Source organism: Lotus japonicus, chromosome 1 (assembly GCF_012489685.1).
Source record: "Lotus japonicus ecotype B-129 chromosome 1, LjGifu_v1.2".
Taxonomy (NCBI): Eukaryota; Viridiplantae; Streptophyta; class Magnoliopsida; order Fabales; family Fabaceae; genus Lotus; species Lotus japonicus.
In genome coordinates this window covers 24,700,655-24,722,870 of record NC_080041.1, presented here as the reverse complement: position 1 = coordinate 24,722,870, position 22,216 = coordinate 24,700,655, and the positions used below count along the sequence as shown (strand labels likewise).

General features: G+C 39.5%; 1 protein-coding gene across 1 annotated transcript; it reads right to left on the bottom strand.

The window, feature by feature from the left end:
• Positions 1-8,791: 8,791 nt before the first annotated feature.
• On the bottom strand, positions 8,792-16,004 carry LOC130734226 (synaptonemal complex protein 2-like). Its single transcript, XM_057586568.1, has 19 exons — positions 15,707-16,004; positions 15,577-15,626; positions 15,267-15,474; positions 15,051-15,176; positions 14,863-14,961; positions 13,301-13,977; positions 12,970-13,218; positions 12,761-12,889; positions 12,609-12,677; positions 12,425-12,535; positions 11,897-12,004; positions 11,695-11,805; positions 11,539-11,625; positions 11,204-11,269; positions 10,989-11,096; positions 10,741-10,824; positions 10,576-10,635; positions 9,912-10,021; positions 8,792-9,067 (listed from the first exon to the last, which is right to left on the bottom strand). The coding sequence occupies exons 1-18, from the start codon at positions 15,858-15,860 to the stop codon at positions 9,914-9,916; spliced, it is 2,604 nt and encodes an 867-aa protein (XP_057442551.1). The 5' UTR covers positions 15,861-16,004; the 3' UTR covers positions 8,792-9,067; positions 9,912-9,913.
• Positions 16,005-22,216: the final 6,212 nt, after the last annotated feature.

The window sequence follows — 22,216 nt, the reverse complement described above, 5'->3', positions numbered from 1 at the left end:
CAAACAACCAGGCAGAGTATGAGGCTCTCATCGCCGGGTTGAAGTTGGCGCGTGAAGTAAAGATTGGAAGCTTGTTGATAAGAACGGACTCACAGTTGGTGGAGAACCAAGTGAAGGGCACTTTCCAGGTCAAAGATCCTAATCTGATCAAGTACCTAGAGCGAGTGCGATATTTGATGACACTTTTTCAAGAGGTTGTGGTGGAATATGTTCCTCGGACTGAAAACCAGCGGGCGGACGCGTTGGCCAAATTGGCGAGCACGCGGAAGCCCGGCAACAATAGAAGTGTGATTCAGGAAACGCTGGCGTTCCCCAGCATTGAAGGCGAGCTCATGGCATGCGTGGACAGGGGAGCGACGTGGATGGGACCTATATTGTCCATCTTAGCGGGGGACGCAGCGGAAGTGGAGCAATGCACGAAGGAACAACGGCGAGAGGCGAGCCACTATACTCTCATCGACGGACATTTGTATCGCCGTGGTTTTTCGGCGCCATTGTTAAAATGCGTACCGCCGGAAAAATACGAGGCGATAATGTCTGAGGTGCACGAGGGGGTGTGCGCAAGCCACATTGGGGGGAGATCTTTGGCTTGCAAGGTGTTGAGGGCGGGATTCTACTGGCCCACCCTCAGGAGAGACTGCATGGACTTTGTAAAAAAATGCAAAAAATGTCAAGTGTTTGCTGATTTATCTAAGACACCGCCAAAAGAGCTGGTAACGATGAGCGCCCCATGGCCCTTCGCCATGTGGGGGGTGGATCTAGTAGGGCCTTTTCCGATCGCCAGGTCGCAAATGAAGTTTATATTGGTAGCGGTGGATTATTTCACTAAATGGATTGAGGCCGAGCCCCTGGCCAAAATAACCTCTGCGAAGATAGTCAACTTCTACTGGAAGCGAATTGTTTGCAGGTTCGGGATCCCAAGGGCGATCGTATCCGACAACGGGACCCAGTTTTCAAGCAACCAAACTAGAGAATTTTGCAGGGAAATGGGCATACAGATGAGGTTTGCCTCTGTGGAGCATCCGCAAGCAAACGGGCAAGTGGAATCTGCAAACAGGGTAATCCTGCGTGGATTAAGGCGACGGCTCAAGGAGGCTAAGGGAGCCTGGCTGGAGGAACTCCCGGTGGTGCTATGGTCATACAACACCACTGTGCAATCCACTACAAGGGAAACCCCCTTTAGAATGACCTATGAGGTTGATGCTATGTTACCAGTGGAGATTGACAACTTCACATGGCGAACCCAGCCAGATTTTGAAGGGGAGAATCAAGCCAATATGGCGGCGGAGTTGGACCTTTTGTCGGAAACGCGCGACGAGGCGCACATTCGGGAAACAGCGATGAAGCAGCGCGTGGCGGCAAAGTTCAACAGCAGGGTTCGCGTCCGAGATATGCAGGTCGGCGACCTGGTCCTCAAGTGGCGATCGGGAGCCCCGGGAAACAAGCTCACGCCTAACTGGGAAGGGCCCTACCGCATTATTAAGGTTCTTGGTAATGGGGCCTATCACTTAGAAGAGCTTGATGGAAGGCGGCTACCTCGGTCGTTCAATGGTTTGAGTTTGCGTTACTATTATAGTTGATCGCAGGCGAGAAAGCGAACAAGGCGGAGTCGCCGGAGCCAGATATCTTTGAAATTTTCTGAAAAGTGTTTTCAAATTCTCCAATGTATTGCAAGCAATAACAAAGCGTGCTCTTTTTCTCCGAAAGGAGTTTTTTAATGAGGCGCTCCATCAATAAAATAAAACGAAAATTCACGAAATTCGTGTCCAAAGAATTCCAGGGATTCCCTGACGATCGGAATTGCCGATCGACATCAAGAATTACGGCGATCACTAAGTTGGACAGGCTTGATCCCCAAAGGGGCCTGCTGGAACCCTGAAGGTGGTGGCGATTCCACAAATGGCCTTTGACGCATGGGAATCACCCCCCGGAAAGTCTGACGTGATCGCCGGTCCCGTAAACGATGTGCTGGATAAGTCTCGCCAGAATACGACGAGCACCGCTAACTAGGCAAAAGTCTTCGGACTCCCAAATGGCCATTGGGATCCAAGCATTGTAAGCCCCGAGCGGACAAAAGCCCCGGGCGAAGCCCTCGAGAATGGAGGTCGTTTCTTCCTTGGGGGAAAACGTCTAAAGTCTTGGTGGGGGAATACCAAGCAACAAGTCCTAGTTAAAATTAATGCACGAAGTCGTTAGGCGTAATTCAAGCGTATGACGCGTGAAAAAATAGCGCAAGATATAAGGTCTGCGAATGAATAAGGTGGAAGGCGAGTACTTGGACATTCAGGATGTTGAGTATTTTATTACTCCGGCGTGGTGGGGCGTTAAACTATGAAATTCATTCATGGATGTACGGCGAAAGTATTCCAACATGATGTACGGCGAAAGTATTCCAACATGATTTACAAAATATCCAACGACGATATGAAAAGTTATGGCGAAGGGTTGCTTAAACATAGATGAATGGCGGAAAGTACACTACAAAGAAACAGTAAAAGCTAAATGACTTAAAAATTACATTATTCATTGTTTTCTTCCTCTTCCTCTTCTTCTTCAGTCGCCGTCCAGAGGTGTTGGTCAATCAGGGGAGGATCGTCAGGACCAACCAGTCCTTCAGCGGTTATCTCTTTCATTACTCCCATGGCGCTAAAGTCAAAGTTCGGGTACAAGTGTTGGGCCTGATCTTTGGCGAGGTAGAAACCGCGCTCGCGGTTTTCAAGGGCAATGTCAGCAGCTTGTTCCCTCGCCTCAGTGGCTTTGGCTTTCTCCGTCGCCAGTTCGTCCTCGAGCACTTTGATTTTTGCCAGTTGGGAAGCAATCTCGGCATCTTTCGTGGCGAGGGCCTCGGCGTGAGCGCCGGTCGTTTTCTTGATTTCCTCAGATGTGGCTTGCATCACCGCTTCCATGTCAGACCTCGCCAGGGCCAGGGACTCGGCAGACTTTTTCTCTTGCTCCGCCAGCGCCTTCTTCACTAACTCCAGCTCAGCGCGCAATGTTGCGAGCTCCGACTCCTTAGCAACCAGCGCTTCGCCGCTGGCGATCAGGTCCTTCTCAGTTTGCTCTTTTTCCTTTTTGCAAGCTTGAAGACTTGCATCAAGGTCATCCGCTTCTTCCTTCATCAACGCCAGCTGGTCCTCCAGTTCGCCGATTTTAATTCCCGCCGAGCCAATCAACTTGTCGGTTAGAACTTTGTCTTTTCCTGCCTGCGTCGCCAGTTTGTCGAAGCGTTTTTCCCAAGCAGCGGCGGCTTCTTGATGTTGAGCGCTCTCGGCCTTCAACCGCTCGGCTTTGGCGGTGGCAGCGTTGAACTTCTCAAACGCATGGGCAAAGATGCACCCAGCGCGCAGGAGACAAGCAAGAGTTTCTTCCTTGGTTTCATCAATGCCCCGGCTCAAGACTTCTTTCTCTATGACTTCGCGGTTGAGGCCGGTAAGCAAGAATTCGGAAGGTTCGATGGCGTTGGGAAGCATGTTGAAGTAGTTGGAAGAACCGCTTTCTTTACCAGGAGCTCGCTCGATCTGGGTAGCGGCGACATCAGAAGATCCCTCTTCGCGGCGAGGTAGAGAAGACGTAGGGCACCCATCATCTGTTGGGGGTGGGCTAGGAGGTGCGTCCTGGCGAGGGGGGACTGGGGGGTTTGATTTTCTTTCATTTTCTCCCCGGCAGGAGCATCAGACGACGCCGCAGCTGTTGTGGCATTAGCGGTGGCAGATTTCTCAACGGCTGAGGGTTGGGAGATGTTGGCGGTTGTGTCAGCAGTTGGCGATTGATCAGCAGAGGTAATTGTAGCACCGGCAGAGGTAGTTGTAGCGCCTGTGGAGGCAGCTGTAGCGCCAATAGTAGTGGACTTGGCGGCGGCTGCAGAGGCCACGTCCGCGGTAGTAGATTTGGGGGCCGGGACAGTGATTGTCTCGGTAGCGGTGGCGGTGGAGGCTTTAGCAACACTTTTGCCTTTAGACGCAGCGGCAGTGGTGGGCTGAGCGCCAGGGTTGGAAGAGCCGGCGACGGAGGAGGCTTTGACCAATTTTCTCCTCTTAGGGGCTTTGGCACCCTCACCTTGGTTCTCGGCGCCGCCTCGCTTTTTCACGTCGCCCTCAGCGTTGAACTTTGGGGAAAAGCGAGCCATTTTCCTCTCGCGGGCTTTCAGGAGTTCGGCGTTTGTGAAGTTCATATCTTCTGCAACAATGAAAAAATATCAGTAACAACATAAGAGGCGAGAAAGAAAATGTCGATAGTAGAAGTAAGTCATGGACGACCTAAGTATTTGGGAGTCCTTGAGGAGCCAGCGCCCTCAAGGACTGTTGAGCAGTCAAGGATGGGGAGTGGGGCAAGAAGATTCAGAAAAGCTTTGTCGTTGGCGGACAAGGATTCCTCGGAAGGATCAGTAACCCCATTGGGCTTTTCCGTCCAGTAAAGAGGGAAAAGGGCGGTCCCGTCCCTAAGGGTGAAGGCCTCCGGATAGGCGGGGTGAACCGCCACGCGAAAGTACTTCCGTGCGAAGGAGGTCTTCGCGTTACTTTTGTGGGGATTCAGGCACTTCCGGCCGGTCCGGGCCTTTAAGGAAATCCATCCTTTGTTTTTGATGGATTTGGGGTCAACATCGTAGAGGTAGAAGAAACTGGTGGGGGATGGGGCGATGCCAACCGCGGCGCACAAGATTTCAAAGCATCGAATGAAGGCCCAAGCGTTGGGGTAAAGTTGGCAGGGCGCCGCATTGATGTCGCGGAGGACGGTTTGGACAAAGGGCGAAAAGGGGAGCCTGATTCCAAGCTCGCTAAACATGTATTCGTACGCAAAGAAAAAGTGAGATCTCTTTACGTCGCCGTCTAGCTTGTGAGCCCAGGGGCGGTCCTTAGGAAGGCAAATCCAGATCCTGAGTTTGGCGTTAAACTCGTCATCATTGGACAAGCCACCCAAGGAACCCACGAATTCCACAATGAGGTTGCTATCTTGGAAGATGGAAGGTTGGTCTATGGCCTCATGTTTGGGGGCTACTTGGACTGGAAGGGGCAGAGTGGCGAAGGTTTTTAGCCGGTAAGCAGGGATCTCCGGGACCTCTAAACGGAGGCCGCCGGCTGCGGTGGAATCAGGGTCGCTTTCGGAGGAGGAAGTGGAGTGATTAGGGGAGGTAGGGTTTGAAGCCATTTTAGAAACTGGCGAAGTGAAAGACAGGAGAAGATGAGTATGTATATGATGCAAAGATAAGGGCAGTAGGACTCACCGGAGTAAGATGTGAAGAGTGGGTAGCGGAAGGGGTGATAAGCGATGGCTCCGAAACGGAAGTTGGCAGAAGGAGTCTGGTAAGCGATTAGGGAGGTAAAGAGGGGTTTCGGAAAGGGATGATTGTAGGGAAGAAGGGTTTTTATAGGGAAAGGGGGGAGTTTGGAAGGGTGACGCGTGTTGGACGTGTGTGGAAGGTTGGAAGTCATGATGGTTTTTGGGGAAGTGGGTTGCGTGTAATGGGGAGTTACTGCGCACGATGGGACGGTTATGAAAAGTGAAGTGACGTTTCCGGAGAAAGAGGGAAATTGATGTAATTGACGCATCACGTGGGGCAGTTGAGGATTCGAAGGGTTTTTGAAATAGGGGAAAGCGCGAAAGGCCTCGCCACTATAATAGCCAAACATCATCGCCCGATAGGTGATACCAGCAACAAAGTTTAGTCGCTCGCCGGGAATACTTCCAATCAACGTTTGGGTGATCGGCACGTGACCAATGCTTGCCACCTTTCCCGCCGGTAGACTATCATGCACCTGTTCCAGCTGACCGCCGGTACGGAGCGATCGCTCTCGCCGCTTGTGGACTTGTCAGCTCAGGTTGCTCGCCAAGTCAGTGGACTGGATGACTAAAGATGCTAGTTTCCTTTTGCTCACGCCATGTTGGCGACGTAGTTTGCTTTTCTTTTCTTAAGCCATGTTGGCAGCTCAAATCCCAGTGTATTATAGGACATAGGTAAAGGCATTTAAAAGACACACTTAGCTCTCATACTTCAAGCTCGGTGTCTTGTGGACTAGTGGACTGGGCGAGCCCCTAGAGGGGCAACGCCTAGCATGTAGCCCGCCCCGGGGTAGGGCCCTAACCTTAAGATGGGCCTTGGCTTCGGAGGCCCAATTGGCCCAAGAGATAGTGCCCAAACTCTATAAATGGGGGGAGTTACCAATTGTAGGGGACTTTGGCTCATTTGATGAAATGATACATGAAATTCAGCATTCTCTCTCTCATTCTCATTCTCACTCTAGCACAATTCTCCACTCTCTAGGTACTATACCTTTCTTCAATGTTCATTGCTAGAACACTCGTATATCAACATGTGTTATAGATTAGCATAAACACTAATTAATCAAATTGTACTTTTATTATTTTGAAGATTAAATTATTAATTAATATGTCAAAAAAATGTTATAATTAAATATAGTGTTTAGCTAAGTTTTGGGAGGATTGCTTGCTGGGGACAGCTTACCTTCGATAGTAGACTTGCTTTATGTTCCTTTTTTCAATTTATTCTAACTTCTTTTACCAAAAGTTTTGGGAAGATTTAGAATCCCGTTTAAGGCATTCCACAAAAAGAAAAATTGTTCATAGGTGATGATGATTTAAAGGACACATAGGTTGAGAGGCAGGAAATTTTGCTAGAGTTCATGGAGATTTCGGCTTTAGAGAGCTTAATGAGGAAGAACAATCTATATTAGAATATTCTTCTATATAGCGCATATGACCCCAAGACTTTGAATACTTGTTTTAAAAGTGAGAGGAACGTCTTATTACCTGTAAATTAAAGAGGGACCTCAAAATCATTTGATTTCTTTTTCGTTAGGAGGTTTAGATTAGAGGGCTTGCACGAACTATGCTACATAGGGCTTTGGTCCTTGATGATTTCTTTAAGAGCCGTAAACAAAAAACTCGACAAGTTACGAATCCATTAATTTAGTGGTGGCAGCTCAAGAGTGAGAAACTTTAGACTTTCAGGAGGAAATAAGAGGATAAAGGTAATTGGGAGGCGCATGGTAATTTCATTTGGGATGATATGTCTTATAAGGTTAAGATGGGCTAAACAAGTCTTGAGCGTATCTAAAATTTTGGATTGAAAGATAAGGAATTCTAGTGGTCGAATGAAAATGTGCAAGAAAAAGGTAAAATATAAAAGGGAATGTTTTAAGATATTACACAAATGCAACAACACTGAAAATTGGGATCAATATCGACCACTAGGTAAAATATAAAAGGGAATGTTTTAAGATATCTGTAGGCTAAAAATGAAGCAAGGGAAGTTGTGAGTGAGGCACAATGCAAGGCGTATGAGAAGTTTTATAGAGATCTTGAAAAAAAATGGAAAATGTAGAATTTATAAGTTTGGCAAAAATAGAGAAAGAAAATCAAGAGACTTGGATCAGGTGGGATGTATTACGGACGAGGATGGAAGATATCAAGGTATTATAGAGAGATGAAAGAATTACTTCAATAAATTTTTCAATGATGGTTAAGGATCGAGCTCTAAAATAGAAAGCTTAGAAAAGAGTATGAGCAAAATATGATTTACTATCGCAAATTCGAGTCAGAGAAGTTAAAGAAGCTCTTAAGCACATGGATAATGATATAACAATGGGTTCTGATGATATCCCTATTGAGGTTTGGAAATGTGTAAGAGACCAAGGTATCAATTTGCTCACTAAGTTGTTAATGAGATTTTGAGATCTAAATAAATTCCAGATGCGTGAAGAAGTACTTTGGTCCCTAGATACAACAACAAGGGAGGTATTCAAAATCGCGGAAACTGTAAAGGGATAAAACTAATGAGCCACACTATGAAATTATGAGAAAAGGTGATTGAACACAGACAAAGGGAGAAGACTATAATAGAAAAGAATCACTTTGGTTTATTGCGAGAAAGGTCTACAACAAAAGCCATCCACCTCATATGGGTTGATGGGGAAGTATTAAAGTATAAATAGAGACTTGCATATGGTTTTTATTGACTTGGAAAAAGCATATGATGGTATACCTAGGGGAGTGTTGTCGAAGGCTATGAAAAGAAGGTGAACGCACCGTATATTCGAGCTATATGAGACATGTATGAGGGGGAAAGTGTGAGAACTCTTGGAGGTGTAACTGATGACTTCCCTATAAAGATAGGTTTACATCAAGGCTCATTTTTGTGTCTGTACTTATTTAACATGGTTTTGGACATGCCTGTTAGGGATATATAGAAAAGAATTCCTAATTGCATGTTGTTTTCGATGAAATGAAGGGAAGTGGTTAATTCTAAACTTAATATTTGGAGGAAGACTTTGGAAACTAAGGGTTTTAGACTAAGCAGAAGTAAGACAATATATGCATTGAAAATTTAGCAAGACTAGCGTTGAAAGTAATCTGGAAGTAAAAATTGGAAATGACATCATATCATAAGTTTCATACTTTAAGTACCTTGTATCAATTATACAAAATAATGAGGAAATTGACAAAGACGTTACACACATATTTTAAGCTGGTTAGATCGATCTACTGAAGTAATTAGGTTTGTTAATTAGTTAAATAAGAGAATTATTTAGTCTTTCTTAGAGTTAGTTATTCTGTCTACAGTATCTACTCTTAGAGAACAAACTCAGCTCATCCTCTTGTGTAAATTCTGTTGTACGTTCCATTAGTGAATAATGAAAATCTTAATTCCTCATTTCTATCTTTCACTATGATCATACTTAACATATCCTCATCCCTAAAAGCCGCCAATGTTTGGTAGGCATTCCATGAGATACAAACACCCGAGAAAAGAGCAGTGGGAGAGGATGAAAGCATAGAAAAGTGAAAGATGTGATATATCATATATGGTGAATGAGGTATATGGGAAGTGAAGATAATGTTTGTGTTTTAACATCAGCATTGATTGTTGCAACAAGAAAAATAACCCAATCAGGAGAAACAGTTATTCCCATGCTGACAAGCAATGTGAATTCCAGTAGTACTAAAAGCCTATGTAAGATAGTTGGCAAAAATCCAACATACAAGATCCCAAGAATCAGATGCCATACGCTCTGACTAAGAGCCACAGCCCGCAAGGGTTATCCTCTATCTTCTGCGAAAACAGAAGAAAATTTTCACTGGGTTATGCAAGATCTAACCATATGAACAATCAGCTGCATGATACATTTAAGATGCATGTGTATCACAACTCACAAGGACCAAAACAAGTGAAAATAAAATATTAACATGCAAGTCTTGTCGTCTTGAGATCTATCAACAGTGCTAGGAATTATGGCAACTTTGCTAAATTTTCAACTCAGCTTGGCAAATTTTCAAGTTCAATAAAACTGGATCTTCATTTATCAACTATATAGGTTACAATGGCATTGGATAAAATAAGAGTCATCAAAAGAAACGGGACCTTGACTCAAGAAGACTACAATTTTATGGCCATAGGAAAGTCTTTATTTAAGCTAACTTTCCAGATTTGAATATTAGATGAAGCTGTTACTTGTAAATAATGTAGCAAAAACACGTAATTGCTTCAAGAAATGCAATCATTTTTTTTTTAAATACCTTGCTCTTCATGTGGTTGTTCAACACAGGCATAAATAAAGAATAGACGACTTAGCAGACATACTATCCCAATACATCCAACAGGTTTCTAGGATTTTGGGAGATGAAGTGTAACCAACCAAGCTTTAGATGTCATAGGGTTGGAATTTTATGAATATACAAGTCTCATGCTATTTATTCCCTGGCATCATATGGCTTATAGTCTGTGACAGGAAGTTATAGAACTTCTGGGAATAATTATTGTTCATTTAGTACATGTTAATCTTAATTAAGCAAATGATTCAAGCTCTGCATCCGAGACAAATTGGAAAGTTATGGAAGAGCTTCAGTATTTTTATTATGGCTTTTGGTAGAGGATTACAGTTAGTGATTGTAAGTACCTCTAATCAAATGCATAGGGATCATCCGCATATGGGTTCAGAGATCCTTCTGAAAACAGATCACCAATATTTGAAGGACGATTATGACCTCCTCCCTTCATGCTCTGTTTCTGAAATGAGGATAAAAGCTCATAAAGAGACACAATAAACAGCATAGCAAATGCAAAAGCACTTATTTGTCACCCTATACAAGGCATGTAATAATATTCCATCAGATTTAGTTTGCCCAAAATTCTTTCAGAAACAAAAGGGATAAAAAAACTTAAAATATATTTCTTCTTTTTGTTTTTAAATATACTAAATAAATACCTGGACCGAACAATAATTAAAAGAATAAGATTCTAATGGAAATTTGTTACAAATCTCGCATTTCCTGAATAAAGATAAATAGTTTACTCATTGGATATTCAACAAGGAACGACTCAAAAATAAGATAGTATTTGGATTAGATAAAAATAAACTTTATCATATTAGCTCTTAATTGTCATTTCTAGTAGCATCAGCACAGTGTAATATAATAAAGTTGACATGTGAAGTCTGAGATAATAAAATCAATGATCCACTAATAATTCACCCAAATACACGGCATAATTTAAAGCAATGGTGCTAAGAGAAAGCTATAAATGAATACCAATAACAGTGAAAATTCAGCTGAGTTGTTTACCTTAACAACAGTTCCAGGGGTATTTGTTTTTGGTGTCTTTACCTTTTGTTTTCTTGGGTCCTGAACAAGAGAAGAAGTTCAATATTCAATGGTATGTGGGCCTGGACTTGTAGTTGATGTGTAAATCTATAAGGTAACAGAATCTAAAGAGAAATAGATGCATGCCTCAAACAACACAGTACTTCTTTTCCTTTTCTTTGTAATCGTTCTTCCATTAGATGTCTCAACTTCATATTCACGGCGAGTTACCTGCCCATTGAATTAAGGAGCTAAGGCAATTGCAAAATGTCATAAGTTATTTACTTGTATTATCTTTTCAGGCAACCAACTAAAAGCCCTAAAATGTTTTTCATTTTCCATATGATTGCTGCAATATAAGGTTCCTCCTCTTGGCCATAAGAGAATCAATTGACCTTTGTATGATGCTTGGGAATATTCATTGCAGTTCCTGTTTTTACGTTCTCCACTTTCTTCACCAATTTTGGCACTTGTGGTTCAGTTGCTTCAAAGCAAGGAGAGTCCTACGAAGGAGGGAAATAAAAAAAAAATCAGGCGACTTGGTGAGAACATAATGTAAACATGTTACGAAGGAGGGAGAGTGAAATATCATTTCAATTTCCGTTCTTACTGGGTCATGCTGATTTATTTTGCCAGCATAAGAACTCTTTCTCTTAATTGAGGAGATGGAGTAATCCTGTACATGAAAAATAGCATTATCCTAGTTTTACAAATTTAATTGAAATTCGTTGATTCAATTTGAACAAACTGAACTCCGGCTAATGTATTCTAAGTTCTAACACCTATCTCCTAGATTGTCATCATATATTCATATGGATATTTTCACTAATAGTTTTAGGTTGCAAGACAAACATATAAAATATACAGACTATTTAAAATAGTTAATATGGGCATATATGAGATCCGAAACACATGCGAACAAAGAGATTGGTAAAAAGTGTCAACCTGTTTTGAATTCACTTCTTGATCCTCTTTTGGCTTGTCACTCATCACTTTCCACTGCAACTGCAACAAAGCCCTTTGCCTGTCTTCCTGAAAATGTTCCATAAGGCGTTATAGGTTATGTGATGAAAATAATTTATCATATCAGGTATTCCATACTTTTGATTTCTGAAGATGCAACTCCTCTTCAAGCTTCCGACACTCGTCTTCAAGCTCACACTTCAATGCTTTCATCTGAGCTTCATGATCACTCCTTAGGAACATTGCTTTCTACATAGATCACAGTATCGTCAGGGGAAGAAATTTCATACACTAGTCGAATCACAGACCTAAGTGTTGTGTGTCTGTGTGTGTATTGCACCTCTCTCAGTTCATTTTCAGCTTGAAGTTGGGTACGCTTTAGCTGTTCATTGTGCTCGGCTATCAGGCTTAGTTGTCTCTTGTTGTGCTCCTCCTGCAGTTGCGTAACCTGTACGTAGAGCAGAAATCAACCGACCAAGTGGCTGGACCTTTTTCAACTTAATGTTGAGTGAATTTCTCAGAAGAAAACCAGTTATACAATAACATTCTCACAACTCAGAGGCATATACCCACCAACTAAGAGCATAGAATTATAATAGCTAAAGACACACTTGAATGTGCTTAAATTAATTTAATATATCATAACATTTTGATATATTTATGAAACAGAAATATAGTGTAGTTACTAATCACAAGGTAACAAATTTTAAAAGCAGCAAGGCCTATTTGAAGGAAATAGTGCATAAAGTAGTATAAAATACTAAAAAGGACAAATCAGACCACTTATAATACCATGAAATAGTGGATGCAATAGCAAAATATTTCTAAGTAGTCTATAATTTCAAATTCATGTCTCTTTTGTGCAAACCAGCTGAGTTTGTTCTTCTTGAATGCGCATCAAGTGCTGCCTTGATTCTTCTTTGCATTCTTCAAGTTGTTTGTTACACCTTGCCTCAATTTCTGCAATAGCCTTGTCCGCCTGATGGTTTAAATAGGTCAGAAATTTGTTAATGATAATGATGTACTTCAAAGACTGACATATCATATAAAACCTTGTCTTTTTCCATGTTGGCAATTTCCATCTTCTCCAACTCATACTTCCTCCTAATGTCATTAATAGCCTGTTCAAATACTACAACTGTCATGTGATGTTATTGCACCATAAATCAAGAACCTACAGTATGTAACCAGTTATATATAACACCTGATCGTTTCTCTGAGATATTTCTTTTAAATGCTTGGACAATTCCAACTGCTTATTTTCCACCATTTGATCATATTGCTTTCTAGCTTCAGAAAGTTTACTCTCAACAGCAGTCAATAATGATTGATTCTGAAAGGAGTGCAAAAGACATAAATATTACACAAACCATTTAGGAATATGAAGTATGTACTATATATTTGCTTCAAAACCTCAATAAGCTGGTCTCCCAGCTTCTTTTCCTGTTGCATATTCTGCAATATACACTGCTCTTTTTCCTCTAATGTGTTATGCAGCTGGGTGACTTCTTTATCAACAGAATCTGCATGCTGCTCGAGTTTTATTATCTCCTTTTGCAAAGTATCTATTTCCTCTGACTTCTTCAATATCTCTGCTTCCAGCCGTTCCATATTTTCTTTGCTTTCATTCTCTAATGCTGAAACTTTCAGAAGCAAACCTTGCTGCAAAGAATTAGCTACCTTGATTAAGAACAAGAAAATATATGTTAATAGACTATAAACTAAAGCAGATTCATGGTCATACCATTTGGTTCTCTGATGACCTAGAGTTTTCTAACAGAGTGTCAGCTTTCCCCTCTAATTTGGAAATTATGACATCAGCTTCTGCCTTTTTAGAGATTAAAGTTTCAGCCTCTGACTCCAAATGCTGAATTCTCTCAGCTGCTAATCGACAGTCCTCCTTATGTTGGACTACAGTAGAGTTGTGGACTTTCTGAAGTTCATTTACACTATTTCTTAACTCGTGATTTATCATTTGAATTTCATCCTTTTCTGATGACAAGCTCAAGAATCTATGATTAAGCTCACCATACTGGTTTTGAGCATGCTTAGAGAAAGTTTCTCTCTCCCGCTGGACCAACTCAAAGCAAGAAGCATAGAGAGAGTTCATTTCATCAAACTTGCTCCAAAGGTTCAAGCTTTCTTTGTCTAAATTTAACAAGTGTTCAGTCAACACCTGATGTGCTCTTTCAAGGTTTTTTATTTCCTGAAGTGACATGTCAAGCTTTTTAGTAAGCTGAACATTACACAGTTGAAGATCACTCTTCTCTTTCTCCAACGTCTCCAGACTGGTTAAATGATGCATAATTTCATCTTCTTTGACTTTTAACTGAAGTTGAACCTCTCTTATCTTTGTGTTCAAGTTCTCTGTATCCAATCTACCAGCTGTTATAATTTCTTCTAAATTTTTTATTTTAGTATCTGCAAACAAATTGAAAAATTCAAACTAGTAGCACGTACAGGATAATTGATATTCAGTTGTTGAAAACATTAGAATTGAAGTAGGGAAAGAAGAAAAAGAAAAATAGACTCAATAATCTAAAATATATATTGGTTTGATTTTGATGTGCTAGAAAGAGACAGTGCTAAACCCACTGGGGCATGAGAAGAAAGCCACTCAGTGTTATCCTAGTCCATGATATTTATTATAGATGTAGAACTTCTAAGTAGAGGATCTTCCATAACAAAACAGCATAATGTTAATTTAAACATAATCAGCGTCTTCTTAGTCTAGCCTTCAGTTTAAGTCAACCCTCTCAGCTTATTATCACCTCCAAAAGCAAGTGCCTTCACCTTAACTATGCATGAATAGATTTCTTTTTTCCCTTTTATAACTCTAACATGCCGCCAACTACATGAGTGCCTGGGCTAGAAATGCAGCAGACTAAGGGATATTACCACTACCTTTTGCCTGTGCTGTTACCGATGATTGTTAGAGTTCCATAATGGAACCTCAGATTAGCTACATAAGTGACAATAACCAGACCAAGAAATAAAATCCACTAAAGACAAAACCCTGCATAAATACTACATAATATAATAGACCATAAACAATGAACAACAGAAACCCTAACGAAGCACTGAAGTTAAATTGACTAAACAATATATATACTACCATTAACTTGAACTCGAAAACCTATGCAATTAAATTTAACATATGACACTAGTGAAAATGTTTGTTAACGATCACGATCATCAGAAACCACTTAGCTATCATTCATTTCTACATTCTAATATCCTTGAGATAAAACATTCACCACATGCCAAATAAATCTGCAGTAATTGTCATTTGCAACTAAATCTCACCCTTCTCTTGTATAACATTGGCAGCTCTGCACTGTTCATCTGTATGAAACTTCTCTCTTTCTTCTGCAGAAAATTTGAGCTTCTCTAGCTCATAATCACCTATATAATAAGGATAAAATCATATTACACAATGAAGCATAATCAGACAACCAAGTTTTCACCAAGTTTTAAACTAACAAAGCACGTACGAGTTTTAATTGTTTCCTGTGCAGAATCTAGTTTCAAAGACAATCCTTCCATCTGTTTATTCAAATCATCAAGAGCTTCTGAACTTGAAGACAGTTTCTTTTCCAACATTTCCTTATCTTTCTCAGCTATATCACCAAACAAGAAACAATTGACATAAATTCGAAACAAAACGGTAAAAGTAATATGATAAACACAGGAAAATTGAATATCCCTACCATCCTGAACCAGACCAGCCAACTGTTGCAAAGTCTCAGTAAGTTGACCACACAAAGTCTTCGTAGACGAGAACTTCGATTCCAGTCCTTTCCAGAGTTTCTCATCTTCCTTCTGCTTCACCTTGAGCTTCGCGTTTTCGTTAAACGCATTCTGCAATTTCTCCTCCAATGCGTGCACATTCTCCAACGATTTCTTCAGCTTAGTGTTCTGAACAGGCACCGCAAGAAGGTAACAACTAACAATCTCTCAATTGAACAGAAAAACGAAACCCTAAGCACCAAAAATCACAAAAGAAAATCAGAACCATACCGCAATCTCAAGATCAGTCTTCACCGAAGCTTGTTCTTTCACCAATTTCTCTGCACAGAACGAAACCAACGGCAACGATGAATTGGAAACAGCGAAAATCAGGAAAACGAAGCGAAATTCAGATCAAAACCTGCAGTGAGCTTCAGATTCGCGAAACTTCCAGATGCTATGGAATCTGCGGAAGGACGCGAAGAGTGTAACGGTTTTGCAGTTCCAGATGCAGAACCGTATAGCGATTTGAACTGGTCGAGGCTCTTGGAGATTGGAAATCCTAGCTTCTGCATTGCGAAGCCGAAGATCGAAACCGAGAACGGAACCCTAGAAATTTGAATACAGTGTTTGAGGTTTTCTCTTCTTCACCACGCTACTCTGTTCTCTCGCTTTGAAAGTGAAAGAGACGATTCAGTTCAGAGTGTAAAATGCAGTTTGGCGCCATTGATGAGGTATTTATAGTGGCACGCGCACTTCACGTTTGGCGGTTGGATTAAGCCGTTAAAATGTAGTCCGTTCAGATTGGTTGCCTTTTTCTTACAAAATATTATTAGCTTTTTTTCTTTCGGTAAAACGATTCATGCCATCTCATGTGTTCTGTTTCATGCCATCTCATGTGTTCTGTTTAAACGGTTTAGAAGTCAAAATGTAAGAAGCGAACAAAGTCATCAAGGCCGGGAGGTCCTTCCTCAATCCACTACGACAAACAAATAAAAGCAGTACACTGAGTAAAGGAAGCAGAAATAAAACGATAATCATCTATAACTAAATCTAAGCGAGAACAATCTCTCGTCCGTCAACGCCACTACTGGAACAGTTGCAAAATCATCTCGTGTGTAATAACATCGTCGTGTTTCCTGAAATGCGCTTGTAGCTTTACATCAAATTAAATTGTGGTATGTATATTTTAAATTATATATAGCAGTCTAAAATGCAAGATATAAAAGCTTAAACTATGGTTCTGCATTTTTGTAACTGCAAAATTACGTTTTGCGATACATAACGCATTTTACAATTTATGGTATGTAATTGGCTAATGACTTATGTGTATCACAAATCAAAATGTTGTGCATAACATTACTATTCCACAACTTAAAATTTGGTTCACATACTATTGCTCGTACATAACATACACGACCATTATTCATACAAAAAACATAAAACCACTATTCATATAAAACTCAACTAACAATCCATCTATAAATCATCTAGAACTTGGCGTGTCACTGTCGTTCAACCGCTTCTTCCTCCAGCATACCAAAACTCTGCTCTATGATTGACATCTTCTAGTATGTTATGCACACTTCTAAGCCTGACAAAGGTGCTCTAGAGTGAGTCGAGTCAACAATTATATCCAACCACTTTTGCAACTACACGAACTTACCCTAAAAAATAGTCAATATTCAATTCAATATTACTTAAGGTAAGAATAATATAATTGAAAGTGAGTATTATGACAAGATGAACAAAAAGCTAACTATTGCAGAGGTTGTCTCATCATCTCTTCTCTATGGAGGCATAAATATAGGATACAAAATCACATGATACTACTGTAGGTATTCTAGTATTGTATGAGATGGAAATGCTACACAGACCCCTGATTAGTGATTCAAGCGTCGAATGTACCTCACATCTCGTCTGTCTTCTAGCAGGTAGGTCTAGTGTGAGGTAAAAGAGGGATGTTTTGCTCCTACCCAAACTGCCTCACAACTCTCTCTAGAAGGTAAAAGTGCTTTATGGACGTACAACGGATAAACTCGTTGTAGAGAGACCTTCTGCAAAGGCAGTATGGTATATACTAAGTGTATAGTGTCCAGTTGACACCTTCAGTTAACAATTCGTCCATGTTTGTCCTATTCCTCGATATGCGTCCATCACCCCGGACGCATCTCCACCGCATAGCTTTGGGCATGTCTGTTGTACTTCCGATTCACATTTCTGTAGAATAGAGAGTTAGAGAAGTGTTCAAATGTCCATCCTTGTAATTGAATAATGGAAACAAGAATGAGTGTTAATTATATATATTATGGTTGCCCAAATTGATCATTTGGATGTGTATCCATACAAAAACAAAGGCCATGTGCCTTCTAATGCTGAAAGTCGTCCTTAAGATGGCATCACAAAAATGCTTGCATAAAAATGCTAATGTAGTTGCACCTCATGCATACGTGTCGAATGAATCCAAGTCACGAAAGATGCATACGTGTCGAATGAATCCAAGTCACCAAAGAGCTTAAGGTAGGTAATGTCCACAGTGGTGTTGCTCTTGTCAGTAAAGAACGACATACGCTCTCCACAGTGGAGTTGCTCTTGACAGTCCTGCTATACCAAGTCATTTTTGTCTTTCACCTATTAAGGATTTTCACCCTGGATGCCACCTTAATTCTTTAGCATTATAGTATTTCTCATTTGTACTTAGAGCAGTCAATATGGATTACGACCCGTGGGTCAGATCAACGGGTTGGCTAAACGAGCCGTGTCGGGTTGGTAAAATTTCAGCTTGAAAAGAACATGAGTTAGTGCAACCTGACTCATTTAACATGAGGGTCAAGCGAGTCAACCCGCGAGTTAGAGTTATTTTTCATTAAAATAATTATTTTATTTTGTCTAAATTCAGGGTTAGTTTTATGGATTATTTTTAGATAGAAAATGGAAATTCTCATTTCTTCAATTTGAGATGATTTTTTGTGTTTTATTTAGTTTTGTTATATTATTTATCTCATTTCAAATGTGACAGTAGTATAATTGTGTTGATAAATCTGTAAATTAAATTCTTTTACCATATATCAAATGTACCATACTTTAAAAAATGTGACAAAAAAATAATTGCATTGATAAGTCTCTTGCTTATAAGTTGATACTAATTTATGTAGGTATTTTTTTTTAAACATTTAAAACATTTTCTAATCAAATTTCTCTAGGTTTTTATATTTATTTCACTCAAATTTGCGAGCCAGCCTGCCAACCCACGAGCTTGTAGCGAGCCAGATTAGGTTCATATTTTCCTGACCTGTCAAGACCTCGGGTTGACATGACCCAACCTATTTTCAACCAAACCCGTACGGGCTGACCATATGAATTGGACTGACCCGTATTGACAGCTCTATTTGTACTACTAATATGGAGTTAGTTTGTGGATGTAAGAGCATCTTCATCCATACTATTTACAGTTTTCTTTAATGTTGTTCCATCTCTTTATTTTGAGCAACTCCACTGACTTTCTACTCAAACTCAACAACTCTAAAAAAATTATTCAACGAACCTCACAATCTATTTCACACTTTTATTATTTTACGCCAAAAAAATCTTTATACATTTTTATTAGGGTCAATGGTAAAATTAATCTATATGTTTGTCACCTCATTTCAGTTTTCGTCCTCATTGGAGAATAGCTAGCGATATACCCCTTTGTTTGCACCAAATTTTGCTTTAGTCGTCGCCGTAGGGTCAAGTTCAGGCGAACATGCCCAATGGCAGGCTAGACCTGGGGTGGATCATTTTTAATTAGTTTTTTTTGACATATTTAATTATTAATTAAATTTTTAAAAATCCCAAAAACCATTAATTCTAAAACTTTAATCTTTATCATTCAGGTTTTCAGAAACTTGTCCCTTATTCATGTATTCTTCATCACTTTAATGGTACAATAGAGTGTCTTTTGAAGGTATCTCTCGCTTTCATGGGTAGAGGAAAGGGGTTCACATTTCTGCCATGTACCCTCAAACTTTTCAATTTTTGTTTTCTTATAAGTGATGATACATATGTATGTCATGAGCTGTTGAAACAGTTGTAGGCACGTCGTATTCTTTGATCTTATTAGGGTCAATGGTAAAATTAATCTATATGTTTGTCACCTCATTTCAGTTTTCGTCCTCATTGGAGAATAGCTAGCGATATACCCCTTTGTTTGCACCAAATGTTGCTTTAGTCGTCGCCGTAGGGTCAAGTTCAGGCGAACATGCCCAATGGCAGGCTAGACTTGGGGTGGATCATTTTTAATTAGTTTTTGTTGACATATTTAATTATTAATTAAATTTTTAAAAATCCCAAAAACCATTAATTCTAAAACTTTAATCTTTATCATTCAGGTTTTCAGAAACTTGTCCCTTATTCATATATTCTTCATCACTTTAATGATACAATAGAGTGTCTTTTGAAGGTATCTCTCGCTTTCATGGGTAGAGGAAAGGGGTTCACATTTCTGCCATGGACCCTCAAACTTTTCAATTTTTGTTTTCTTATAAGTGATGATACATATGTATGTCATGAGCTGTTGAAACAGTTGTAGGCACGTCGTATGCTTTGATCTTGTCTCCTAGTCTCATATTCCTGCCATCGCCATTGTCTGTCGTGCTCATCATGGACATCTACAACAACACCATGGTCATCATTGTGCAACTCCATACTTGATCAGAGGTCGATCCTACATGAGTTTCGAGAGGTCGATCCTGCTCAAGTTCTGAGAAAATCAATTGAAAATTATAAAATTCTCTATTTTGGTACCTTTTTGAATGAACCATAAAAACCAAGGGGAAGCCAAGTCGGCTTAGTAGTAAAACCCTTACATCATACTTGCTAGAGAAAACCCTAAAGAAAATCCTAGCAGAGCTTTTTCATTTTTGAAATACTGGCAGAGCTAATGATAAAGGGGAATAAGTAATTTATATATTTAGGTCTATTTCAATACAATTAGGAAAAACGGTGTCATTTTTTTAAGTAAATTTTATTTAATAAGAGATTGTTAAATCACTTAAGATTTACTTTGGGTAAAGTCACCCTAACTTAATTAGGCGAGTTAATAATATTTTAGCACGTGTTTTAAAAAAATTATAGCTCACGACAAATGTTAAGATATTATTGAACTACATAAGACTAAAGTGATTTAAATAATTCCATTTTATAATCATTATTGAGTTTAAACAAATTATTTTAACTAACTTTTATATGATTTTCTTAAAGTAACATGATTCATAAATGGGAAGAGGACCGCTAGTCGTGTGATATGAGAGTTATGATTTATACACATCTTCAATTCTTCACCCATTTTCTATCTTCATTTTTTATTTATTTCTCTTACCAATTAAATCATCCACCACATCTTTATATCTTCTCTCTTTTCTTTCTATCTGTTTCTTCCTCTACTTATTCACACCTAAAAAGTGAGATGTGAACAAAAGATTATTCGTGATACATGAGTCCCTTGCTTTAAAATGTGTTTATAAGTAATACTGGGGTTTTATACGTGTGATGACGATTGACAAGCATAATTCAACCAGCTCCAACTGTAGTAGTACTACACTACTACTACTTATCAGGCAAAGGAACACGCAATAAATAAAGAAGAGATTTGCAACTCTATTAATTAATGATCAAAAATGAAGACTTCTTCAATCTCACTAGATTTTGGGAATATATATATAAGTGAGAACACAAAAGACTCCACAAACACAATAAAGTGAACATAGCTTGACAGTGTTGGATCCGCGGAATCAGGGCCGGTCCCGACATTTTGGAGGCCCTGAGCAAATAATAAAAATGGACCCCTAATATCTATTTAAATTGTAAATAGCATCAACAACTTCAAAAATATGTTATACTTATTTATTTAAGAAATTCAGCAGTTGATAATTCGTCGCTATTTTTGTGATAAAAGTTTCCGTCACTAAATATTTAAAATAGAAAATTTTAAAAACATCATACAAAATGTAGCAAGTTGGATTTGAACCTGGGCTTCCAGGTTGAAAAGGTCTTAACTAGCCTTAATGTTGCCAACAGGGCTAACATTTCTTACTTTAATGTTTTAGCGTTTTTTTTGTTATAAACGTTTAATGAATTTTTTTTGGGCCCCTTATTTTTGGAGGCCCTGGGCTGTGGGCCTGCTTGCACAGGCCCAGGGCCCTGCACGGAATGATAATGTTTTGGATACCCATGTGGGTTTGAGTTGGAAAATGTTGGTATGCTATAAAATTAAGAAAAATATTATTATTATTTCATAGTTTCTGTTTCTGCATCCATCAATTTTGGATTCTCCAATCATGTCATTTGCATAGAGAAAAATAAAATTAGAAGAAACTAGAGACGTGGACATGATTTGTTTTCTTGTTGCATAGGATAATAGAAAAAAACGAAAATCTACATGACATTTTAAAAAGTAGTGGCTGCTGTTCCTCTATCAATTTCAATTAACCAATCGTCTTGCACTTGTTTTATCTCTCAATCTCTCTCTCCTTGGACCCTGTATCTTCTCTCTAGTGGCACAACTTGGGTGAAAATACCAAAAATACGGATTTTCTGGAAAAGAAATCTACCCCAAAAGAAAGGCTGAAATCTGGGAGAAAAATAATTGAATAATATATTATGTTGGTTTACTGTTGAACTTAATATAGATTCATATTATAGTTTACATGTCAAAATTCTGCTTTTCAAATCCATGCTGAACTTAACATGGAAAATTCTAACTTTTTAATTATTTTTTTATTATCATTGTACGACTTCTATCATATTATATTACAGGTTATATCACTTATTTATCAATTTTTCTTCATGGGTCTCACTAAGCCAAATTAAAAATTAGAGTGGGAAAGAACTATTATTATTCTTGAAAGATAAGTCCCAAAACTTACAAGTTGTCAACCCAAGTATCAAATTG